Source organism: Ascaphus truei, chromosome 14 (assembly GCF_040206685.1).
Source record: "Ascaphus truei isolate aAscTru1 chromosome 14, aAscTru1.hap1, whole genome shotgun sequence".
NCBI classification, from domain to species: Eukaryota; Metazoa; Chordata; class Amphibia; order Anura; family Ascaphidae; genus Ascaphus; species Ascaphus truei.
The window spans coordinates 8,380,296-8,407,633 of NC_134496.1; the positions used below are offsets into that span (position 1 = coordinate 8,380,296).

General features: G+C 45.2%; 1 protein-coding gene across 4 annotated transcripts in view; it reads right to left on the reverse strand.

Annotated features, from left to right (window-relative positions):
* ACSL3 (acyl-CoA synthetase long chain family member 3) overlaps positions 1 to 27,338 on the reverse strand; it is a 98,521-nt gene that overhangs the window by 26,536 nt on the left and 44,647 nt on the right. For all 4 annotated transcript variants that reach the window (XM_075569669.1, XM_075569672.1, XM_075569670.1 and 1 more), the window contains exons 3-6: positions 20,950 to 21,127; positions 13,406 to 13,515; positions 10,011 to 10,143; positions 3,341 to 3,491 (exon numbers count right to left, since the gene is read on the reverse strand). In XM_075569669.1, the coding sequence (XP_075425784.1) occupies positions 3,341 to 3,491; positions 10,011 to 10,143; positions 13,406 to 13,515; positions 20,950 to 21,127 (572 nt within the window). The remainder of the gene's footprint in view (positions 1 to 3,340; positions 3,492 to 10,010; positions 10,144 to 13,405; positions 13,516 to 20,949; positions 21,128 to 27,338) is intronic.

A 27,338-nucleotide genomic window follows, 5' to 3' on the forward strand; every position in this document is an offset into this window, starting at 1 on the left:
ACCGCCTCAATACATTTTTAAAAGATTCTCCCCCCCCCCATACAAAAATCGGGCCGCACGGGTAAAATCATCACATCTCCTCCAACACCCCTCATATCATCCACCCCTGCATGTCCCTCACATCACCCCCCCCGCATGTCCCTCACATCATCCCCCCCCTGCATGTCCTTCACACCACCCCCTCCCTGCATGTCCCTCACATCATCCCCCCCCTGCATGTCCTTCACACCACCCCCTCCCTGCATGTCCCTCACATCATCCCCCCCCTGCATGTCCTTCACATCCCCCCTGCATGTCCCTCACATCACCCCCCCCCCTGCATGTCCCTCACATCATCCCCCCCCCCTGCATGTCCCTCACATCATCCCCCCCCCCTGCATGTCCCTCACATCATCCCCCCCCCTGCATGTCCCTCACATCATCCCCCCCCCTGCATGTCCCTCACATCACCCCCCCCCCCTGCATGTCCTTCACATCACCCCCCCTGCATGTCCTTCACATCTCCCCCCCCTGCATGTCCCGCACATCATCCCCCCCTGCATGTCCCGCACATCATCCCCCCCCTGCATGTCCCGCACATCATCACCCCCTCCCTGCATATCCCTATCATCCCCCCCGCATGTCCCTCACATCACCCCCCTCCCCTGCATGTCCCTCACATCACCCCCCTCCCCTGCATGTCCCTCACATCACCCCCCTCCCCTGCATGTCCCTCACAAAAAAACCCTCCCCTGCATGTCCCTCACATCACCCCCCCCTGCATGTCCCTCACATCACCCCCCCCTGCATGTCCCTCACATTACCCCCCCTGCATGTCCCTCACATCACCTTCTCCCTGCATGTCCCTCACATCATCACCCCCCCCTGCATGTCCCTTACATCATCACCCCCCCTGCATGTCCCTCACATCACCCCCCCTGCATGTCCTTCACATCACCCCCCCCTGCATGTCCCTCACATCCCCCCCCTGCATGTCCTTCACATCACCCCCCTCCCTGCATGTCCCTCACATCATCCCCCCCCTGCATGTCCCTCACATCCCCCCCCTGCATGTCCCTCACATCCCCCCCCCCCTGCATGTCCTTCACATCCCCCCCGCATGTCCTTCACATCACCCCCCCCTGCATGTCCTTCACATCACCCCCCTCCCTGCATGTCCCTCACACCACCCCCCTCCCTGCATGTCCCTCACACCACCCCCCTCCCTGCATGTCCCTCACACCACCCCCCTCCCTGCATGTCCCTCACATCACCCCCTCCCTGCATGTCCCTCACATCAACCCCCCCCTGCATGTCCCTCACATCAACCCCCCCCTGCATGTCCCTCACATCACCCCCCTCCCTGCATGTCCCTCACATCACCCCCCTCCCTGCATGTCCCTCACATCAACCCCCTCCCTGCTTGTCCCTCACATCAACCCCCTCCTTGCATGTCCCTCACATCAACCCCCCCATGTCCCTCACATCAACCCCCCCCATGTCCCTCACATCAACCCCCCCATGTCCCTCACATCAACCCCCCCATGTCCCTCACATCAACCCCCCCATGTCCCTCACATAAACCCCCCCATGTCCCTCACATAAACCCCCCCATGTCCCTCACATAAACCCCCCCACGGGGTGGGGGGTGATCGGAAGAGCCAGGCTGGGTGGGGGTTGATCGAAAGAGCCAGGGGGGGGTGGGGGTGATCTGAAGAGCTGGGGAAAGGAAGAGCCAGGGGGAAGCTGGGGAACTGAAGAGCTAGGGGAGCCGGGTAAAGGAAGCCCCGGGGAGAGGAAGAGAGGGCACACCGCCGCAGCATGCGCACGCTGCCCCCTGGTGTCCGTACTCGCGAAGCATGTGTACGTACACAGGGGGTAAGGTGCAATTAAAAAAAATGTACGTACTTGTGAGTGTACGTAAAACAGGTGTACTTAAAACGGGGTATGCCTGTATGGAACTTTTTAAGGTTTCAAGTCGTGAGTGGAGTACCTCAGGGATCGGTACTGGGACCCCTGCTTTTTAACTTGTTTATTAATGACCTTGAGTTTGGCATCGAGAGCAAAGTCACCATCTTTGCTGATTACACTAAATTGTGTAAGGTAATAGAATCAGAGCAGGATGTAATTTCTCTTCAGAAGGACTTTGATAGACTGGGAACATGGGCAAGTAAATGGCAGATGAGGTTTAATACAGATAAATGTAAGGTTATGCATTTGGGATACAAGAATAAAAAGGCGACTTACAAATTAAATGGGGCTAATTTGGGGGAATCCTTGATGGAGAAGGATTTAGGAGTGCTTGTAGACAGCAGGCTTAGCAATAGTGCCCAATGTCATGCAGTAGCTACAAAGGCAAACAAGATCTTATCTTGCATTAAACGGGCAATGGATGGAAGGGAAGTAAACATAATTAAGCCCCTTTACAAAGCATTAGTAAGACCACACCTTGAATATGGAGTATAATTTTGGGCACCACTCCTTAGAAAAGACATTATGGAACTAGAGAGTGCAGAGAAGAGCCACCAAATTAATAAAGGGGATGGATAAACCGATTTATGAGAAGAGGCTAGCTAAATTAGATTTGTTTACAAATATATTGGTATATAGTTATTATATCCACTTTTAGACGCCTCTTTTCTAATGTAAACAAATCTAATTTAGCTAGCCTCTCCTCATAAATCAGAATGTCCATCCCCTTTATTAATTTAGTGGCTCTTCTCGGCACTCTCTCTAGTTCCACAATGTCTTTTCTAAGGAGTGGTGCCCAAAATTGTACTTCATATTCAAGGTGTGGTCCTTTTTAGTAATTAGTAATTAAATTAAATGAAAAGTGTTAAGGCCATGCCGTGTCCTACTAAGTCTTAACAATTGTTTTACAATTTGACACCTAAGAGCCTTGCAAATTTAAACCAGAAAAGGGTCACATAGCATGGCACCACAACAAAGACGTCCCCTAAATATAACACACATACTGCTTATGTTAGGCAGGTAAGAACTATTCCAAACAGGTCAATGCGTTAGAGACCCTCTTTCAAAAGACCCACCAATACACACACCATTTGTTTACGAATATAATGTTATTTTTTTCTAAATAGAGACAACAGTGCCCACAGTGCTGTATATAGAATTATATATATATAGAATATAGAATTGTGCAGGCACATTGACCCCCTGCCCTGACGTTTATAATCTAGTTTTGGTTCCTGAGGCACGGGGAGATAAATGTGACTAGCCCAATGTTAAGGAGATGGGGTTCGAACTGGCTTAACCAGCTTTATAAACCGTGCGCCTACTGCCGAGCTACCCACGCCTTCACTTCCAATCAAACGCCATCAACGTTCCAAGAAATGCAACTTACCCGAAATTGGTCATCCTTTGTGCCATGCCTGTGATGCCAGCTATCAAGTTACTGTGACAGATCATCACTCCTTTGGGGATGCCAGTTGAGCCACTTGTGTACATTATCACAGCAATATCATGTGCCACAGGCAAGGACTGCTGCTTCTTTACTGTGGACAGAGAGGGGGTGGGGGGAGAGAAACAAAAACCATTAATTAATTTATTCATTCTGAATGTCAAACAGCTTTGCTGGTTTTCAGTAGAATGTGCTACTACCCAGGAAGTAGAAAGGATTAGTAAGCACTCTCACTACACTGCTGCCACATGATACCTAGTGTCATTCTTACAATGTAAAGAAGATGTATGTACATCTTTATAGCGCTTTACAGCAGTAACACGTGATATAATAGGAATAAGCGCTTCATACACAAAATGAACATTAGGGAAAGAAGTCCCTGCCCTGAAGAGCTTACAATCTACGTGGTAAGTAGGGAGAACTTACAGACAGTGGGAGGGGTGTGCTCAACTCCAGTCCTCTTGCCGCCCCCTTCTTCCCCCCCTCCTGCCCCCCCCCCTCCCCCGGTCAGGTTTTCAGGATATCCCTGCTTCAGTACAGGTGACTCAATTGACAGAGCCTCTGATTGATACTGGGATATCCTAAAAACATGACCTGTGGGGAGGGGGGGGGGGGGGGTGAGAGAGACAGAAGTTGAGCCCCCCTGACTTAGAGGGTAGAAGAAAGAGTTGATATGAGCAAAACTTTCAAATACATGAAGGGATTCAACAAAGTACAGGAGGGAAGCATATTACAAGGAGAGAGGAGCGCGAGAACTGGAGGTCATTCTCTGCAGCTGAAGGCTGGCAGGCTAATGGGAAATGTCAGGAAGTACTTCTTCAGGGGTGGGTGGTGGGTTCGTGAAATAGCCTCCCAACAGATGTGGTGGTATAAAGGGAATTCTAACATGCTTGGGACATAAGGCTATCCTATATATGAAAGGCAAGGATCAAATCGGTTCTGAAATGTCACAGCAGAAATAGGCAGACTAGCTGGGCCAATAGAAAAGAAAAAGATGGCGCTAAATGAGCTTGCAACAATGTAAGTAATGGTATTATTATCACTATACAAAAGGAATGCCGCCTGCTGCTGGGCCAAGTGGTTCTTATCCGTCACCAGGTTCTGTTTCCTAGTGGCACATTTGAGTATCTTCCATACTGGTGTTTGTGGAAACCAGTTCCCCCAGGGCTGAATAGACAATTAAGGAAAACAGACTACTGCACACCCTTTTTAAATATACATGCTTATACAGCTCAACTCCGTTATAAACGCGGTCCTTGGGGTCCACAGCCCCTAGACCGCGTTATATCTGGGATCGCGTTAAAATTTCACCAGCAGTCATATTTTTTTTAAGCCTCCATTTTGCCACGCGAGAACCTTACCGGCATCTCTCTCCCCTCTCTCGTCACTTCACAGAAGTCACACCCAGCCTATGGTGTAGAGGTAAGAGGTATGGCATTGGCAGTGGAAGGTCCTGAGTTCAATCCCTGCATGTGTAGTACAAAATGTACTAATGTTCAATTTGTGTGTATTCGTTAGTCAATAAAGCATTTAATTGAATGTTTAAAAAATAAATAAAAGACTGCACTGGAGAGAGGAGAGCAAGTGGACGGCTGCAGAGAGTAAAGCTTCTATGAAGTGAGGAGAGACATGCCGTAAGGTTCTTGCGCGGCAAAATGGAGGTTTAAAATTCGGGAGCCATGCTCAGAGCGTGTTATATGCGGATTCGCGTTCTAACGGATCGCGCTATAACGTGGTTGAGCTGTATTAAGAAAAGAACATTAAATCAGAGGCATATTATGTAAAGGGAACACTGTTTCAGACCCGGATGATGGACCAAAAGTTGGTCTTCACCTTACAAAACCCAATTAAGAAATGCTCCCATTAACAAAATACAGTAACAGTAAACCAGGTTTCCAAAATAGTGGGCAGTAGCCTTTTTCCTTTAGGTGCAGATGGACCTTTCAAATATTCTGAGGATACATTTTAAATAGCTTAGATGAAGTAACAAAATGCCAGAGGATTAAAAAGAGACCAGAGTGATACATAGTGATGCAGCCATCTAATAAGAGATATCTGTCTCTACGGCTTTGGTCCCACTGCGTCCGGCGGCGTGCGCGTTCCTCACCAGCAGGGGTATCCTTCTTGATAGGTTGACAATTTGAGCGGAGCGCTGTGTGTCTCGTGAACATAGAAGAAAAAATATATATAATAGTGCAGATGGTATTAACAAACGAAGTCTCAAAGTATATATGTCTCTGCAATGGTGATACTCACAATTGACAATGTCAATATAAGACGTATCAGAGACACTTCTCTCTCTGATAGGAGCCCTTTAATGGATTCCCCCTCAGAGTGGTGTCTTGATAGCATGTCAGGAAGCTTGTTTGTGGTCAGGTTGGGACTCCCAAGATTTATGTATAAAAAGAGAGAGAACGCACAATGGTACAGTATAGTCTAAATGTATTAGCAGCAATGAACAAACATATGCGTGATGTACTCACATTTCCAATATGCTATTCGTTCGAGGGAGAGGACAGCTGTAGTAGGAGAGTGCCGGTGTCTCCAGGAGCGGCGGAGCACTTCCGCATGCGTCACGTGTATCCGCGTCACGTCCTGTGACGTCTCGGGTCAGGGCGGAAGAAGCTGCCGTGTGTGTCAGTCTCCGTGCCAGCACCTAGCTCCAATGTTCTCCCCAGCTCAGTCACCTCCCACAGCAGATCGATTCTACGCGTTTCGCTGTGGCTTCTTCAGGAATCGGATTCTACGCGTTTCGCTGTGGCTTCATCAGGAATCGGATCCTTCTTGAGCCTGTCCCAGTCCGCCCTCGCTGCACGGCTCACAACGCGCTGTGACGCGTCAGTCACCAGGGGATGCACGAAAATTGTGATCCCGAGCGGTGACGTGTCACGTGGTGCGCTGATGAGCCCATCAGCGGCGGGGTCGGGAGCTGTCAGAGAGCTTTCTCCACAAGGTAGGGTGTGTGTGTGTGTGTATCAGCGTGTGTGAGGAGGGCATTTGTGGGGGATGGGGGAGAGAGCGGGAGCTGCTTACCTTCCAGCAGCCCGCAGCAGCTCCCTCCTGCAGCCCGGGAGACCGAGCCCGTGGAGGGAGGGGGGAGTAGCGGGTCCCTCCACTTAAACCACGCCCCCATCCGCTCAAACCAAGGCCGCCGCTCCCTGCAGACCGCAGATAGCAGTCTGTGCCTCTCAGCGCGCTGCCTGCATGCAGTGCGGGCGCACTGACTGAGGGAGCGGGGCCGTAGCCTAATCATTTCTTGGTCTACTACAGAGATCTTTTCTGCAGGGTATGCAAGTACCCCTCCCCATCAAGCAAACACCATTACACTAGTACCAATTCCAGCCGCATCACAAGTTGGTCAATATATTGAAGGAACCCTTCTGCACAAGGGTAAGTATAGAAAGCAATACTACAATGTGGAGAACATGTCAGCTTCAGAGTACCACTTTGCAAAGTATTCTGTAATTGCAATAAACCATATCAAGCTTTTCTTGCTGTGGGTAGCATATTGCATCATTTAAGATGTTCCACAGAGCTTTCATTTTTTTGACCTGAAAGTCAAACTTGGATAAGAACAACAGCTCCAAATATATATTACATAATCCCATCGTATGGCGAATGTTAGGCTCCCAACATCCCGCTAACACAACATACAGGACTTCTGTGTGAACCTGTGTGTCACGTGTTATATTTGTGTTTGGCACCACTCAATATTCTGGGAAAGAAGCACAAGAAATTATCATGTTTATGTAATTTGGACCAGATGTGTGCGCTCTGACTGCAGCATCCCGCTCATACAAAACCCTCTGCAGCATCTGTTCACATGGAAAAAAAAAACCTCCAGCAATCAAGAAAGGACAGGGGGGATGGGTGGGATGCATTATATTCAGCATTTGGTCCATGGACTCTGGATTTCCTGCTGCGTGATGGGGCTTAGCATAGGGATATCCTGATTTGGAATCCTTGGAAATTAACCCCTTTGCTGACAGGTCTTTCAGTGCTTACTGTGTAATAAAGCCAGGCCACTTTCTCCAAAAAGGAGGAAGGGAATTCAGCTGCAAAGCCAAGTTCAATAATTACAGGGAGTCTAGCCATAGGAGTTACATTAGTACTGTGGTAATCAACTCCAGTCCTCAAGTGCTACCTGCAGGTCAGGTTTGCAGGATATCCTTGCTTCAGCATAGGTGGCTCAGTCAAAGATGCACTATAACGCACCCCAACCCTCTCTAATAGCGAGTCTGAGATCAGATGCATTGTAAGGAACCCCGACCCTCTCTAATAGCGCGTCCGAGATCAGATGCATTGTAAGGAACCCCAACCCTCTCTAATAGCGCATCATAGTAACCTCCAACTGCATTGACCTTTGGGGATACATCCATTTTTACCTCCCAGAGATGTATTATTTCAACTGCTTATATCTTTTGAATGAAACAGACTAAGAAAAATGTCAAATGAAAGAGCAAAGGAGCCCTTTACAAAGGGTGAGTGAGCCCGAAAAAAGCCTTTTCTTAAATCAACTCCTCTTACTGTGCACATAAGGGGGAAGGCGGAGGGGGAAGATAAATATCCTTTTGTAGGTTGCACTCCTAAAAAACAAAACAAATGCGACGGTATACATTAAATACTGTGCTATTAATTAAGCCGATTGGTCTAGAGGTAGGTAATTTGGTATTAGTAGTGTCGTGAAAATGTTTTAAAATAAACGTTAATACGTCTTGGAATGAATAAATACACAAACTTTAAAAACAGTAAAAAGAGAGGGTGATAGAACGAAATAAACGACTACAAACACCCACTGTAAATAGTGTCTGTGGAGACTCTTGTGATCTAATCCACGGGTGAGCAAACTTTAAGCCGAGCCCCCCATTTCATCCATGAAATTTCTCGGCCCCCGCCCCCCCCCCCCCCCCTGCCTGATGTAATAAAAATCACATGACAAAAAAACCTTTATTAAACGGTATAGAATGTAAATACAAATATGTCTAAATACTTATTTCAACAGCTCGCGCTTGCAAAATTAAGCTGCGTCCACGCTGCCGCTGAGAGCGGTGACACCAGCAACTCTCCAAGCATTAGCGCAGGGTGTCCTGCATCATTTTGCAAGCACGAGCGGGGAAGTGTTCACACTTTTATTATTATTTCTGTCCATTCATAGTATGAGTGATACAGTGGCCGCCGACCCTTTCACTTGCAGAGGATCGCAGTGAAGCAGGTTGCCAGCGGAGGAGAGCAGGAAGGAGGGGCGTTTCACTTCACCGCGCTCGGGCGTGCTCCTCCCCCGTACCTCAGAAGCACCCGCGCACACACCATCACGTGGCCGTCACCTGCACTTCTCTGTTCGGCCACCCGCGCACATCTTCGGCTGCCAGCCCGCGCACAGCTTTTTCACCCTCCCGCGCACACCCCTTAAATAATCTACACTGGCTGAAATAGCGAATCCTGGTGAATCAGGAAGCTCTCGTCCGGTGACGTCGTGAAACACAATCCAAAGCCATCAACCGTGAAGATCCGGAAGAGACTTTGCCTTCAGCTCTCTGAGTTCCGTTGCCTCCCTGGGCGCTCCCCCTACCCTCGCGCAGTAGTGTGATGTCACCGGCCTATCGCGCGACCAGTGGGTCTGCGTGAGCCGCGCCGGTGATTCCTCTGTCAGCGTGTGGTCCCGGTTCTTCCCTGTGGCACCCCTCACCCGCCTTGAAGGTCTGCGTGTGTGGCGGCAGTGGTCGTCCCGGCAGCGTGGGTCCTTGGAGGCTGTGCTGTTACCACCTATTGCAAAGGCTCCGGTCTGAATTTAATAACCGCTGTTCTACGGGTTTATATCATTCAGCTTTGCTGTAAGTAGGATTTTAATTTTACTCCTACCGGATGACAGCGTTATAAGCGTCTCTAGCCCAACATACATGTGTTTGTTGTTTTATTAATATTTTTATTCATTTGCATTAAAATTTGTAATTTTTTCTTTGCCAATCTTTCCAGTGTTAATTTGTTTGTATTTGTTTTGTTAATTAGTTGCACTATGATCTTTTTCTTTTGTCTTTTCTGTTTTTGTCTTATATGTCTGTTTGTCTTTCCATGAGACTTCATTGAAGATCCCCCCCAGGATTCCTCTCCATGCATACTGGACTTTACATTTGGTCAGGTTCTACTATTTCCATTTGGAGGCGCCGGTTTTTTGTTTTCATTGTTTGTATTGGTCTGTGTTAACCATTTTGCCTAGACAGCCCCACTTTAAGTTTAAAGTGTATTATATCTATGTTTGTCACATTAGTGTCACTATTTTTATATTTATAGCATTAGTGCTGATTTCACTGCTCTTCTCTTTTATCTGTTTGATACAGATAGATGGTATTGATTGCACCTTACACAAATCTATTCAGAGGACTGTAGGTTGTATTGCATATAAAACATTTTATAAATAAATAAATACCGCCATTGTCAGAAACAAAGCAATATGTTGTATGACACTCTGGATCTGCAGGAATTAAATAAACATGCTAAAAAAGTGTTTTATTTGAAGTTGTAGGACAGCTCCCATAAACACGATTTAATCCTAAATATTGAGGACACCACACTTCCCCTGATTGACGACTGTAGTGAACAAAAATGCCTTACTTACATTGCTTTGCTCCTAAGGACTGCACTGCGTCCATGCTATTCACCGTGATGTTCTTGGGAAAGTCGGACTGCTGTGCGGCGTTACCATCCACAAGGATGATGTGTTTTAATAGAGGGACCTGTGGAAGAATGTCCTGTGGAAACAGACGCACATTGACATCAGCCGAGAACGCGATCGTGTAATTAGCACCCTGTGCAGGCCAAGTGTGACACACATTAGGACTCAGGAGTCTTCACGCCGCGTCAATTAAGATGCGCACAAACGGGACCAATGCATTTTTTGCAGGTACCGTTTTAGGGAATTGAATTCACCCTTCAGTGCCAGCATGCCTAGTCTTGGAAACCACTAGTCTATTTTCAGGTGAAAAGCACAGATGGACTTAATGTCTGGATATTGACTATTGTGTGCATTGTAAATAATCTAATATGCGATTAGGATTAAGACAGAAATTACATTATCAGAGTAAGAAATTACACCTATGGTTGTCTGGCTTCTTTTTTTTTTTATTATTATTATTCCTTTTCTCTTGAGTCCTCACTCATGAATATATTGCACTATTAGTGAGAGGGACCCTCATACCTACTTTGAAATCCTCTCTAGCCCCGAGCAGGGGCCCTTGATCTACTAGGTTTTGCTCTGTCACCTTGTGTGTTTAAAATGATCGAGCCATCCTTACAAGGGTCACAAAGTTTTATTCCCTGCAATGGCACGATGCCATTAAAATATATTATATACAAAGTACCTGGCTAAAGCTGCACAAACTATTTGCCAACGAACAAAAAAATGAGTCTAAGATAGGATTGTATATATGGGCAAACCCCCAGATACCAAGCAGATAAGTATACAAAACACACTAGCACATTCTGTACACAAACCTTCTTATAGAGAAACAGTTTATATTAAGGAAGAATTATGTACTAAACCACCTCTATTATAATGAAAAAGACAGGAGAAAAGCAAAATGAACAAGGCAAGGTAACACAGTTGTCCACACTTTGGTTTGTGATGCAACACATTGTGAAACACATTAGGTTGCAATGTATTGTGAACAGCTGTGGCATGGAAGGTCTAAGGCAGTGTTTTTCAACCGGGGTTCCTAGGAACCTTTGGGTTCTGTGGGAATCCCTAAAGGGTTCCCTGCAATTTTCAGGACCTTTGAAAATTGTACCAAATTCAGAAGAATTTACAATGCATCTGATCTCAGACGCTATTAGAGAGGGTTGGGGTTCCTTACAATGCATCTGATCTCAGACGCGCTATTAGAGAGGGTTGGGATTCCTTACAATGTATCTGATCTCAGACGTGCTATTAGAGAGGGTTGGGGTTCCTTACAATGTATCTGATCTCAGACGCGCTATTAGAGAGGGTTGGGGCTCCTTACAATGCATCTGATCTGGGACGCGCTATTAGAGAGGGTTGTGGTTCCTTACAATGTATCTGATCTGGGACGCGCTATTAGAGAGGGTTGTGGTTCCTTACAATGTATATCTGATCTCAGACACGTTATTATAGAGGGTTGGGGTTCCGCAAAATTTCACAATATAATTATTGGGTTCCTGAACTTAAAAAGGTTGAAAACCACCGGGTCTAAACCGTAATAGCGGACAGGAACTGCACTTCTATTTTTATGTGGTGGACTTGAACCAAACTCGCACAACAGAGCTTAGGATGCAGAGGGCTTAAAACTGGAGTGTCACCTACTCGACCATCTTTTAGTAATTTAGGTGGTGACCCAAACTCCAGTCGTTTCCATGGGTTGCAGAAACTAAATGCAAACTTGAATCCGCTCAGATGCAACATGACGTTTATCTGATCACAGAAAGTAAAAGTGATTGGAACGGTCAAACCGTTTGGAGTACCACCTACTGTACTGTACTGAAGGAGCATTTCATGACTGCGGACTCTTGATAGAAGAGACAGTCAGAGCTGCACAGATCTTCAGAGAGATCAATCCTTCAAGAGGAAGGCAAGCTATCATAGCCCTCTCGAAACAGCAGCAAATCAATACAGAACATTAAGTCTATGATGAAGCCGTACCACATGCAATCAGATGTACAATTCCCATAATGTCTACAGATGGGGGAATTGGGAAAGGGCAGGAGAGGAAAGTTCCAGGAGAATAGAGAAATAAAAAGGAGGGAGAATGCGGAAAGTGCGAGTAACCTACTTTTATTAAGTTGCTTTTCGGATTTGTGGCCCATCCCTATGTATAGTTGCATGAGGTCATATAACCCTAAGGAGTCCGCACAATAACAGACAGTGGCCCATTTCTAATCCACATAGCTGTGGTGCTAATGTTTTTACAGCATGTACAAAATCAAACAGCACCACCCTATCAATATAAAGAGTAGCAATAGGTACAGTACACGTGGACATAAGGAATCCCTAATTCCTAAATACTCTGCAAAAAAAACCCACAAAATTGTCCTCACAGGGGTACCAATGTGCAATCACAAACAGAACAATATGGCAAACACAATGACAAAAAGATTATCAACACATCAGAGATCACAAGATATACAATAAAGTGGAAAGTACAAATCACAATATATTAAGCGCAAATCAGAGAATGTTATATGACCAACCATGCTTAATAAGCATAGTCATATAATGGTACAGGCATACCCCGCATTAACGTACGCAATGGGACCGGAGCATGTATGTAAAGCGAAAATGTACTTAAAGTGAAGCACTGCCTTTTCCCCACTTATCGATGCATGAACTGTACTGCAATCGTCCTATATGTGCATAACTGATATAAATAACGCATTTGTAATGGGCTCTATAGTCTCCCTGCTTGCACACAGCTTCAGTACAGGTAGGGAGTTGGTATTGCTGTTCAGGACGTGCTGACAGGCGCATGCGTGAGCTGCCGTTTGCCTATTGAGCGAGATGTACTTACTCGCGAGTGTACTTAAAGTTAGTGTCCTTAAACCGGGGTATGCCTGTATATAACAACCAAACTGTCACAAGCTTGGTTACGGATTGTGCTGGAGATAGTTTGGTTGCTTATGATCTTTGATTCTTTGTTAATTAATATTTTTTGTGATTGTTTTTGCTATAGTGTTCTGTTACTTGGTGTACATTGGTACTTTTTTTCTCTTCCACAGCAAGGGGAGGAGTGCAGGATGTTCACAGCGTGGTCATGAAAGAATAAAGGAACATAAAGTAGTGCAACCTGTGTGTATATATCAGGAGTATATAGGGCTGTAAGGTAGTAGCACTCACACTTTTTGCCCAGAAATCACTTTTGTTCTGTACATTGGTACCCCTGTGAGAATTTATTCTATTTAGAGTGCGGAGGACAATTGTGTGGTTTTTGTAATGTTTACAAAGCATTTGGAACACCAACAATGTAGATATTGGCCTGGCAGAAACCTAAGGAAGTGACTTACCTTTATCTTTGTTTGCAGAAGCTCCTTGCTGGTAATAATATGGGTCACCTCTGTTTCTGCAAGTCCATGGGCAATGGCAGGTCCTCCCAGTGTGGCGTAGATTGTGACAACTGAAGCAAACAGAGTGAGATATGAGCTTTGGCGACCTCACTAAATTACTTTGATATCTACTAGTTCTAGTACCAAGGTTATTCTGAATAAGTTGCCCACCCTCTCTAATCATGATCCTCCATGTCCCAATACTAAAGCGAGAAAATCACAGTAATCAAAAAGTCATGTAATCGTAACAATGACCTGATCCGTTTGGACCATCAAGCACGTCTTTGCCACCAAAGCAGCAATAAAAGAGATGACACTTCATCTTTCCATTCCGTGGCAGGGTGAGGGTAGCAGAAAAGATAGCCATCCATGGACCAATATGCCTGAAAGGCTCAGGAGGGACACTTAATTTTAGCAATCGGTCACTGTCGCAATGCTGCATACTGTAACAACTTCCCCCTGTCCTTTACTAGCTCCAACACCACTGCAGATCAAATCTGCCATGTTGATTCTTGGAATGTCTGCCCCAATGCTCGCTCACAATAGTAACCAGCAAAGCAGTTCTTCCTCACAATAGGGGCTTCCTGTTGGTTTTTGGACAGAGTGACATGGTAATAGGATGGGTACTAGCCCCCACATATTATAAAAATAGGAATCTTCCAAAATGTATTTCGTGCCATTTGTCACTTTGAAGAAAAATTAAATTAGAATGTATGATGTTCACACTGATCTTAAAAATATAGGTTACTGTAAGATCTGCTATAATGATACTACAGAATACTCTAGGTTGGAGTATTCATTTCAGGCCAAGAAAGAATGCCTCACTATCACTGACAGACTTTTCTACTGTGTTCTCCAGTATTGCAATCCCCCAGCTGACAGGGCAAAAACACCATTGTCTAGAAAAGCACGTTTTTGTGTTTAACAGATTTTCAAAAGCTGTATTTACGACAGAAAGCGTTCTATTTTAACCTTCCCCTTGTAAAACCTTGGGAATGGAGCGTCAGGCCACGCTCTGGGCGCTGTGGTGGAACATATTTGAGCTAATGCGGACCAGATGCTTGCATTACCAAGCGTGGAGGAGAGAGAAGTAGTACTTCTCCTCGCCCTTTCGCCAACTAAATGCAGTGCTGTGCTGGATGCTTTCCTGCTCCCCCACAGAGAGGAAAAAGACAGCAGCTGCACTTCTGCCTGGGAGCTTAAGATCAGAGTGGGAGAGAGGATGTAGCTGGATAGGACATATGCTATCTCAGTAACAGGGATAAAAGAGATCTATATCATTGCTTCTAGCTCTCACAGCAATGTTACACTGTGCTACTGCTATGATAGTGGAAGACTACACAGGCGAGGGGACCTACTGTACATGTTTTAGCAAAATCAGGTTATTCTGAGGGTTAGCTATCTTCTCTCTCATGATCACTAATGTGGCCCTGCTATGGAAGGAACAGGCTTGGTTAGGCATGTGTTTACTTTTAGTCTCTATATTGTTGAGACCATGTGGCAAAAAATGTAAATTGGTCAACATTGTTTCTGTAAAATCCCATAGTAAAAGGGCCACTGCAAGCATGAATGGCTGCATCACAAAGGGCGTGCACGGCTGTGTCTTCTATGGGCATGACCACATCAGTCACCCGATGGCGCGGTCAATCCAAAAACATTCCGTTATGTTCTAGAAATTGGCCTCCGACCATAGATGCAGATGAGTGGAAAGTTGAGCATCCAGCTAAAACAGTCCGGAAGGCTAAAATTAAGTGGCCATCTTCCAAAAGAAACTGTGGACCAATGTAGACCTTTGGTATGTCATGTGTCAGATTCAATGAGCTTGAAGTCTTTGTATCACCGCATTAGGCTATTCTGTAACCAGAGTTATATCATGGCAATTGTAATGGAGGAAGGTTATAATATACATTTCCTATCCACCGAATCTGACCCTTCTAATTGCAACTGACCGCAAAGCGAGCTCTGTGGACACATTCACACAAAGACAGGTGGCTGGATCTGCAAGTATCTCTCTTGCAAAGAGTTGGTGACAAAAATGGACCTAAAGGTCAGAGTAGAAAATCACCATAAATTATAGTCTGCCACATGGTCTCTATATCTGTACCACACAAGCACACACTTCCCTTATTTTCAAGTCCATCACTATGCACCAATGAATATCAGGACCCTTCCTGGGCAAACACACATGTACTGTCATTGTGTCCAACTTGTGGGAATGCAGAGCCAGCAAGTGCCTGGGATGGTTCCCACAGGCTGTCTTAACAGTCTTAACTCCCTCCTCTGACCCCAGTTACATAAACAATTAAGTATGATACAAGGCTTTCCCCAGCTCCCCCATTAACCCTTTCCAGTCATCTTAAGCTTCAGATCGTGCTTCACATGCTAGACCAGTTATTTCTGATCACTGATTCACCTTCTCATAGAACTGTGAAAACTCCTAACAATTCACAGTCCCACGAGATCACCCATTCCCATGCAACGTAAACTCGAGACAAAAAAGGACAATGGAAGGAGTGGTGTGGGCCAGGGCAGAGATAGTAATGCAGTGCTGTAATGTGGAGATTGTCATTAACCCTCTCAGGATCAAATGACCGTAATTTATTGCAGCCTTTCTATGACCGAATGAGGTTGATATACTTTACAGGAAAATGCCTCATGTTAAATAAAACTATTTGGGGATTTTCAGATTATACACATATCGGGCATATGAACAGTCATCTTAAAGTCATGGTCCAGGCATGCATGTATGGCTGCGCTTATAGTGACAGTGACGCCGCGTCTAAACAAATGCATTGTCGCCGTCAGCACTCAGTGCACGCGACCAAGCGACAGCGCTACCAAAAATATGGTAGTCACCGTTATTTTATTTTTTCGGCAATGGTCTTCCCTTGTGGCCAATCAGAGAGCTTCTCCATCCCTCTGCCTTCCACCTTTCTGACGTCACTGGCCTTTTAGCCAACGACGTCAGCTAAACTCTAAATGCAACTATCGCAATGGCGACGGGTGACGTCATCGGTCGCGTCGCCGGCAGTATAAGCGCAGCCTTGGTGTCAAACACTGCAACATAGACCTGCAATCGCTTTACGTTACCACTGCCAAGTAGCGATGGTGATCAACCAAAATTTTGATAAGTGCAAAATATCTCAAATCAAGGCTGGCAATGAGGATGGGAGAGAGGGAATGTCAGAATGAAGAGAAGCAATGGGAAAGAGATATACAACACAGGGAGGGAGGGACAGAAAAAGGTGTGACAGAAAGAGGATTAAAGGAAGAAAGAGGGAAGGATGGAGGGGAAAATAGAATTTGGTGAGAAAGGGGCGATAATTGTGATAGGTTTGCAATAGGTGAGAAAAGGGTGATAATGGAAAGAGGGGAAGAGACAGCTAAAGGAATACAAAAGAGAGACAGACGACAAGACTAAGGCCGCGCTGAGCCGCACTCCTGCTCAAGCAGGAGCTTTTTTGCTTCCTGTCAGGCGAGGCAGCGAGCTTGGGAGGCGGGATGGAGGCGTGGCTAGTCCCTCGTTCCCATTGGCTGTTTGCGGTCACGTGACCGGCCCTCCGCTTCTGTAAGCGCGAAAACTTAAATTAAATGTCGGCTGCAATTCAGCACGCCTCCGCACGCGCCTGCTAAAGCCACACACATACCAGATGCAGGAGGTAAGTGTGCTGGCTCAGCGCAGTCTTTCTTACCATGTCCAAGGCCTTAGAGTAGACAAAAGATACAGTACAGAGAAAGGCTTAGAAAGTAGACCTTGCTTAGATGTAACAACACTGTCTGGAATTAAAAACAGGTTCGCCCACTTCAGTCTTCACTTTTGGGCAGGTCACCCAACCTTCCTGGAAATTAAATGGTTATGTATATGGAGATGGGGCTCATTTGGGTATGCAAGAAACTATGAGCAAACATACCCCGACAAAGAGAACCTGCATACGTTTATAAACTTCTGTGCTGCTATCCCTAGCACTGGTGAGGTTAAACTATCTGAGAAGTTGATACACTTGCCAAAACACTACATTGACGTCAGGGGACTGATGGGACAGGAGTGGAAGCAGCTGTGAGCCATTAACGCCAGCACTACAGCACTACTGCCGAGCCCTCGCTTCTCAGCCAAGGTGCAGGACATCTCTCATTCTCAGGGAGGGCGTTCGTGTAGGAGCTCATGAACAGCTCTCCTCTTCTCCTCCCTCCTTTCTCCTCCCCCCCCTCCCCTGGGGATTGAGGACATTCAAAGATACCAGGAGCACTGCAGATAGAGTGGCTCAGACTTTCTATGAAAACGTCTCGTTTATTCAAGAAGCCTGGACAAAATCTCATTGTACTGTCACAGTGCAACAGGTGGGAGACGGACAAGATAAGGAGGCACATAAAATAAAAAACCACACTAGATAGATAGATAGATAGATAGATAGATAGATAGATAGATAGATAGGAAACTTATGATTCCTGGTACATTGGTGTGTGCTGTTCATGTTCTAAATGTCTTACTGGGAATTCACTGTAGAAAATAAACATTACATTCCTCAGACGTATTACTGTGCATATTTACTCATTTCTCAAATACATCTCCATTTGTCTTTCCATTTCCAATGGATTGACTAATATAAAAACTGGAAAAGATGCCCCTAAAAGTGCAGGCTGTTTAATTGTGGGAAAATAAGATGTCCGTGCCCTTAACACCCTTATTTCCATCAACAACTGCACAACCACCTCTGCTCTCAAGTATATTTAAAGTCCTGCTTCTGGGAGTCAAAAAAAGGCCATTGGATTATAGGAGATTCAGAAGGGAACCGATAAGTGGAGGGTATGTTTATGTAGCGTTCCTTAGTCATGGAAACCACTGCATATTTTTTAAAGATGATTTAGCAACAGTAAATAAAATTAAGAAGTTTGGTGCACTCACAGGATCTATATAACTGCCTCAGCTGCAGAGCGATCATCCCCCATCGGGGAAACCTATAAGGCAGGACACACCCTCCTAAAACAAGAAGCAGCCGGCGCCCCAAAGCTCTTCATACAAAAAAAGAAATGTTTTCATGGAATTTTTTATGAAAACATTATTTTTGTATGAAGACCTCTGGGGTGCCGGTTCCTTCTTGTTTTAGGAGGATGTGTCCTGCAATAAAATTAATTTAAAAAAAACACACACCAGGATTTTACATTTCTATGGTGAACGCACTGAATAATACATCTGCATTAAACCAGCTCAACTCCAGTCCTCGAGCCCCCACTCCCCCCCTCCTCACCAACAGGTCAGGTTTTCAGGATATCCCGGCTTCAGCTCAGGTGGCTCAATCAGTCCCTGCTTCAGCACAGGTGGCTCAGAGGCTCAGTCTTCTACTGAACCTCTGACTGAGCCACCTGTGTGGAAGCTGGAATATCCTGAAAACCTGACCTGTTGGGGGGAGGGGGGTCTTATGTAATAGAGTTGAGCACCCCTGCATTAAACTGAACACACTTGGTTGATGTGTTAATCCATGTTGTGTATTGCAGATCCACCTGGTAAGAGTGTGGTATTCTATACAAGACAAGGTAAACTTACATTGATAGATAGATAAGGGTATAGATATATAAATATATAAAAGAAAGGCTCAAAGAACCATCTAAATAGCCCAATGACTTCTATAATGGCCAAAACTAGAAGTATTTCCCTGTTGAACTGTATCCGATTGTATAAACTATATAGAATATATATTATTAGTGTTGCACACCCCTATAGGCAATTAGAAATAATACTTATTAGCCACAAAAGAATACAATTGGCTGTTTAAATAATAATTATGGGCTATGGTGTTGAGGAATATTGCCAAAAAAATATTCATATTTATGTTTTTCCCCCTTTCTAACAAAGATGGACTAGTTTTGAGTTTTATTTTTACCAGAGTTGGTTATTTACACTGTTTGTTTTTTTGCGTAACTGGTTTTGTATTTTGGCAAAGTAATAAATGTTCGAAGTAGAAAAGCACACAAAACACTTGCTTAGCTAATTTTGGCTCTATTATTCTCACGTGTAAAGCGATTCAATCTCCGATTAAGAAAACATACAAGGTCAACTATTTAACAAACAATGTACCAACAATACAACTCCTCAAATCTCCCCTGCAGCCAAGCTATTGGCTAAGTATACACAGTCCAAGAACAGCAATTTGAGTGTTGAGAAGGACAGGAGTGAGATTTATCACTTTCCAAAAACACTGGGCAAGCTCAAAGACCTCCAGGCCCAGAGCATTCAGCCCTCCCCCCAGTCACATCCTGCTGCTGGGCGTTTCCGACAACATTATGTCGTCCAATATGGTGGGAAAGCTGGAGCCGGGGTGAGGAGGGGACCTCAGTTTGTTTATATTAGATAATCAAGCCTCTGGAATTCATATAGGAACGCAGGGTTGGGGGACGGAGTTGAACTAAGGTTTTCCCAGAAGTTGGCTGAGGCTTTCAAAGTTAACCGTAGGTGCGGGAATTGGTTAAGATTGGGAGATGTGGAGAGTGGGGTTGGGGAGAAAGGGAAATCTTACAAAGCATATGCCTGCGACGACGGGCGCATCATCTGTTAAAATGCTCCGTGTACGTTATCTCAAGGGGTGAGGGGAAGTACTGGATTGTGTGGATTTCAGGAACTAGGTCTGGCTTGACAGACATCTTTTATAAATGTAATAAATCTCTACTGTAACTACAGAACATCTTGACCCCAACAGCTTTACTATCTCAGTGTGCATGTACTGGTCACAATGTCAAAGCAGTTCCTTACTCAAAATGAAGTTGAACTGTTAATGAGAATATCAAAAGGGCTTTCCACAGTTATATACACATTCATTTATAGCACACAATATTTCTTTTTGGCATGGTCAATCTGCACAGGGTCTGCTTACAAGCAGCAATCCCAGACATCTGCCTGAACCAGGTGGTCTCCTGTAGCAGAACATCTGAGGCCGCGCTTAGTCCCGGCGACGCGACATCGCGTCAAAACAAACGTATTAACACAGCTGCGTGCACTTATAGTAGGAGCGACGCAATGGCTTGGCCGCGATCGCTGGAAATACCTCCAATTTGATTTTTTTCCAACAACCGCACCGTGACGTCAGCGTCGCCGTCGCTATAAGTGCGGCCTTATCTTCGGGATAATGCTACCGAGGAGACATTTAGCAGTCATTCCTCATAATGAACAGGGGAAATATTATGAACCAGTGTTCCACTTACTGATTTGCTGCCTGTGCTAGTATTTTGTACCTCGAGTTTGAATGTCTCATGAACTTGGGCTCCCGGACATAGGAAACCAACGGTACTGCTTGCCAGGGTCAGGTGAGAAAATAAAATATGCATAAACACAAAATTGTCGAGAAAGATATATTCCTCCCTAAATGTTTAGTTTCTCTAAGGAGCAGCAGCTTTGGGCAGCTAAAAGTATTAGCAATATTTGTCACATAGTGTAGCATACTTCTTTTCAGAGGGCATAGGATCAACATCTACATTTTAACTGTAAACTTCCAATACAACGGTAAATTACTCACGTGGGAAATTGTACATGAAGCAGGCCTGGGCTGTGATCATCCACTCCGCACGGGTCTCGCAAAATATGGCAATGTTGGACCGGGGTTTTTGACCCAGTGCAGTAAGTCCGCTGCCAAACTCAGAAGCCAACGAGTAGGCCTCCTCATATGACAGCCAGTTGTACTTGCCCAAGATCACCTGGTGATGACACAAGGCACAAATTAGGAAGATGTGTAACTGCAGTTAAAGTAAAGTCCAGGGCGGGTGTTTTACTATAGCCAAGTGAGGACCGGATGATTAGGAATTCTAAACAGATTTGTATCTCATATTGCCCCACAATAGGAAATAGTGCAAAATGCCTAATGGATTCATCCTTTATATAAAAGGGAAATACACCAAAAGAATCAAGATCCCAAGCAAAGCTTCCACCCATCCAGTGTATCAGGGCACCATACCTTTGCTAATGAACAAGAAATGTCATTTAAAAGATATCAAATTTGGTCATATTTATAAATGTATGCTGCTGTCAAAGTACAGTGTATTACAACCTAATCCGAGTGATTCAAAGTGTATATCATTGTATCGGGAGGCCAGGACTTTTAAACTCCAGGATCATGATCCCCAGACGGGACAAAGAAGTTGAATCAACTGAGTTTATTCTGGCAAGCCAGCAAACATACAAAATACACAATTATAGCATACACTCACCAACTATGGGCCAGGGGGGGGGGGGAGGGGAGGGAAAGGGCAAGACTCTAGCCTCAACTAGGTGCAGGGGCCTGCTTCATGTAGTCTTACCGTCTGCTTCACGTCCCGGTTCCTCAAAAACTCTCGCAATCGCAACGTTGACGGAGAAGTGACTGGCGGGACTTTAAAACTCCAAAGTTAGTCTGATCAGAAGCACAGGCCTCGTGCCCATCTTTTCTATGGAGGAGCCGCCAGCCAATCAGAGCATGGATCAACATGGTGCAGCCAATCCCCAGCAGGGGGCTCGTCCGTTTGCACCAATCAGAGGAGGGAGCGTGCTTAGGTACTCAGGACCGCCCCGTGATGACGGGGCTGCTGGCGAGCGGGAACTGGCCAATGGAAAATCGCGCCTTTGAGCCACGTCCCGGCAACGGCTTACCCTGGCCAGCCCTATACCGCCCGCTGGGTAGGCGCCTCAGTCTGTGGGGAACAAAGGCTCTACCCCACTGAGAGCCCATCACCAGACCTGATTGTCTGGCCACCATTTGTCCTGACATCTATCCGCTCCCATCCTTTGTCCTGATCCTGCATTTCTATTCAAGTAGCTCGGCTAAGCGAATTACCGAGACTGCATGCATAGAAATGTTTAAACACAAATTACATTACTTGGATGGCTAGCTGGGGGAATACAATTTACTGGGAATAAAGTGCTTTCACATATATACAATTCACGTTCCCTCACAATAAACACAGATTTCCCCCTTCCAGATCATACAGTGATTATGCACTTCTCTGGAAGGGGTTACACCCCACACATTGTACCGCCAAATGAGTCCACAGGGGTGGCCAGATACATACGGTTTTAGAGGTAGCCAGGCGGGCTTCACCTTTATTATGGGAGGCCGACTACCCCAACCGTCAAAATCATACTATAGTGATCGTATATTTAACTGCATAGGTTTACAAACGCAGTGGTTCTCAGCCCTGTCCTCGGGAACCCCCGGCCACACAACGTTTGGATGACCATCAGATCCAGTCCCAGTTTTGAGCGCCATAATCCAATACATTTCCCCTAAATTTGATAGTCAAACAGCATTGCTGATCAAGGACCAGGCATGTCCTGATCAAGTGGTCTGAATCTTCTGAATTCACTCCGCATTTAGGGTCCAAGTTACACATCCATATGTTCGCCCGGCAGAATACACTAGTCGATAAAATCTTTCCTCCTGAGGTTCACATGAAAGATTGTCTAATTTCTTCCAAATGTACTCCATCCCATCTTCATTCTCCTATTGATTTTATGCAAGACGTTCCCATCCATTGTGTACCTTGGCCAGCAAGTAACAATCTGCTAAATAAATTGAATGGAACTACAAGTGCAGAGTTGACACACTAACACTTTGCTTACTTGCGGAGATTCCTATGCAGGCCTACTTTCTAACTTGCTTTGGCGCGTTCTCTGATTTGATGCTGGAGGTCTTTTAAACTTGTCAAAAAAATAAATTTATCTTCAAGTCGTAGGTGACTCAAATATTCACCATTGATTTGGATTCCCTTTGCTTCCCAATTCAATGTCAATTTATCCAGTGTTGCAGTGAAAAGCTTTGGTGACATCTCTCCTTGTCGCACTGCATTGCTGATCCTCATCTTGCTACTATCTTCATGTAATCGAATGGTTGATGTGGCATTCTTGTAAATTTTCCTTATATTAATCAACATATGCGTCAACACTGTCTTAAGACATTTAGAACCGGGTTGTAAACAGAATCAAATACTCTTTCGTAATTTACAAATCCTAAACAGAGTGGTAGATCATATTAATTACTTCGAGAAATCTCTTTTTGTGCGACTTGGATGTGGCCCATTGTGTTGTGTCCACTGCTTAATCCTGCTTGTTCTCTAGGCTGGGCAAGTCCAGGTTAGCGAATACCTTCTTTAAAAACTTGTGTAAGTAATTGGGAGTAGACTGGTCTGTAACTCTTGGTCTTTTCTTGTGTATGAGGATAACTATGGCATTCACCATATTGTCACGTCATATAAGGGTTAAGCTGCAAACAAGATTTCCGGGCAGTCAAAGGCAAATAAACACCGTGGCCTCATTACCTTTACCTTCCTATCTCATTACAAGGATTCCCTAGAGCTTTTGCTTGCTGCATTAAACCGCTAAACCTGGGTCAAACAAGTAGTAGAAATCAGTGGACAAGCTTGTCCTTTTTAGACTCATCAGTTCGAACTTGGTCACAGATTCTGCATTGTGTGAAGTGGACAGTGGATGCAACAGAGAGACAGCTTGCAGTTAGTGAAAAACAAAACCCTCAATGTAATCCACATAATTAAGTGGATAGGAAAGGTAATGGGACATACCCACGGGGTGTTCATTCACATGTCACTACCCAGAATACTTGTCTGCAGCTTAACCTCTGCAGGACATGTGACAATACGGTGAATGAAGGAGGATTTTGGAACTGTGGAAAACATGCAGGTATCTTAGCTGCACTTTGTGCAGTGTAACTTTTTTTACATGGCATAACCAAATTGTGTTTCAGGTACATAAAACCCACTGTTAATCAATCAATATCATCGCAAGCTCCTTAGGCCGCAAATATAGTAGGCGCGTGCGCAACGCCACACTTGCCCCAGAGGCGATCTGTGGCCTTTGGGATGGGAAGAGGGGGAAGGGCAATGGAGCGTGTCTGAGGCATGCCCATGACATCACATGAGCGGTTCGCCCTCATTGGCTGTCGCGCAAAAAAAAAAAAAAATGTTGTCCGACGAAAGCTGCGCGCTCTATGGCCTGCCTCAGAGGTACAGCCTTTTGTTTGCCCTGCGGCGAGTGTGGACGGGACCTTACTGTTTCTGTGTTTCATATAGTTATGTCATATATTGATGTGGCTAATATAAGATCCCCTTTCTCTAAAGAGCGTTTGTGGACTGAAAGTGATAAGAGCTCATCCGTATTCAATACATGTTCGTTTTAGTCAACAAAGAAAGGAACCCACTGAAACCAGGATTTGGAGATTATGGCCAAAACAAGAGGAGTTGGTCACAGCGACTCCTACACACAGTCGTACATGTCTACGTACACCATGAACAATGGCAAATTTACAGACACTGTGCTGCCATCAAACAGAGCAGCAGCATTTTCTCACAGAAATTGGCTTCCTGAAGCCCAAACGTATAACATAGTGCAGCACCGTGCATATCTGTAATGTAACACTCCCCGGCAGGTCATGCGCATGCAGAATCTTAGTCCCTGCTCGAAATTCTGACATTAAAGGAGAGAAGTACCACTAACCGCTCGGGGACACGCGTCTATTTGACTACATGCACAGTAAACCTTATTGGAGCATGGGTCAACAAATGATCTATTTACGGGCTGTAGCAGAATAAGGCCGTGCGTATAGTGCCCGTGACGGCACAGTCGCCGCTAGCAAAAGTTGTATTTCGTTATGCGGCAGCATCGCGGGCGACCAGGCCATTGATTGGTTCGGGGGCTGTCACATGAGGCGACAGCCCCATAAAAATCAAACATACCCGGCTGCAAAAAAATCGCATCGCCACGTCACGCTTACAATAAGCGCACGCGGCGGCGGCGACAATGCATTTGTTTTCGGGCGACGTCGGCACTATAAGCGCGGCCTAAGGCAGCGATTATACCAACTGCACGCACAACTGAGCGTGTGATGTAACGCGCTACCGTCGCTCTCGCAAAACATGCACTGTGCCGGTGTGATATCTCACGCGACAAGGAGGCTGTCACATCCATGGGGGAAGGGGCGGGGGGTTGTCACATCCGTAAGAAAAAGTGCTGGTATGGGTCAGGCGTGTGATATAGTGCGTGCGCTACCGTGCACACGTCAATTAGAATTGGCTGTGTCCAGACCTGGCGTTCTATACTTAAGCCACGCGCGGTAGTGCGGCTGATCACAGCAAATACATGAATTTATATTTTTGCTCTGCTGCTGTTTCATGTGACGCTGCCAAGCCAATCACAGCGTGGCTATCGCTGTGACGTCTATAGTCCCGCCCCCACTTACAAACGAAACGTGCCCAACGCCGGGCGCGCACCAGCGCCTACTATATAACAAGCCTTAGCCGGAAGTCATGCCTAAACCAAATTATTTTGTCTCCTCCGGATTCAGCCTCTGTCGTGCTTCTATGTGGCCGCGCGCACTATATGCACCTCCATTGAGATACAGACATTTGTTCGGGTGCACGCGCCGTTGCCGGCATTCTAATCATGGCCTGGAATTGGGGGGGGGAGGGGGGGAATGTATTCACGGATTTAAAAAGAGAAGCCAGCTGTGACAGAGAGCAAAATGAAAAATGTGCCAAGTATTCCAGGCTTTTTGTTATTATTTCATTTTCCAAAACGCAATGAGCATTTGCTATTCAGAACATAGCAACGCAAGACCGTGGTTTTCCCGAAAGGGAATACTCCGTGTGTTGTGACTAATTCCCCTCTGTCCTCCAAGGAATGATCTTAATTCACGTCAAAGAGGGGTCTGTTTTTAACTCCCTCTGTAGCAGTGGGCCATGCAAGGTAGTATGAATAGGAACGGCATCCAATGTTTTAGTAAACGGAGCCATATCACAAAGCTAATGAAGCCACAGGTATAATGCATTTAAATCCCTCCGCTTTATACAACCTGCTGCTCATCCACCTCAATCTCCCTACTGTTCCTCTGTGTCCTTTATATGGTTAGGTCACATGCTCACGGGGCTCCGACAAGCTCTATTTTCTTGGAGGTGTTTCGGTAGTGGCAGTGTACAGGATCCCTACTTTCTGGGAATAGGCATGGTTTCACCATGGCTGTTGCATGAGATTCTACGTGCAATATGCCGGTGGTGTCCATGCAGAGTTTTATTTTTATTTTTCAGCACTTGTTATCAATGTATAACTAGGTATTTATCATGCAACCTTTATATTGTATTTTTACTTTAGTCTATTTTTCATTATTAATTACTTGTTGGTTTCATTGTGTATTACACTATGGTTATGGTGGTTATTATCTTTTATCACTATTTATTTATTTTTCACTTTAACTGATATTATACACATTATTATGTCACTGTTCACAACACTTAGGTGTTTTATATTTGTTTTTATCACTCTTAGACTTTATCATTATAGATTGTTATATGTACATATTTAGATTTGCTATCACGTTTTTATTTCATCATTATTATCTTTTTCAGGAGTTGTGTGTGTATTACTATGTTTTGTACATTGTTTTTCTTAGTTGTTACATTGGTGTTGTGGTTCCCCCCACTGTCCTCTTTACCATCTAGTATTTGGTTCATGTTATGTCACCAATCACCTTTGTTGAGAGCTGGCAATCATGTACTTGACTACACCTGGACGATGGGAGGAACTATATATACTGCTTGCCTCACCATACCTAATCACCCGTTGAAAAAGCGCCCTGAGAGGCGGGAAACGCGTCAGGGGATGTGTGCCGTTTTATTCCTTTGGTTTATATGCCCAATAAATTGATCTGATTTTACCTACTACCAGCCTCTCTTTCTAACTTAGCAGTGCCCCAGGTTTTGCTTTTTTCTGGGAATAGCACTGGCCTTTCCCCCCACTACACATGCAAGGCAGGTTTATGTACTACACATCCCATAACCACAAGATAAGCCGCGGGAGGATGTATTGGGTTCTGGAACCAGTGATACTCCCATTTCAAATGATGCAGAAATACCACAACAGTAGGTAATA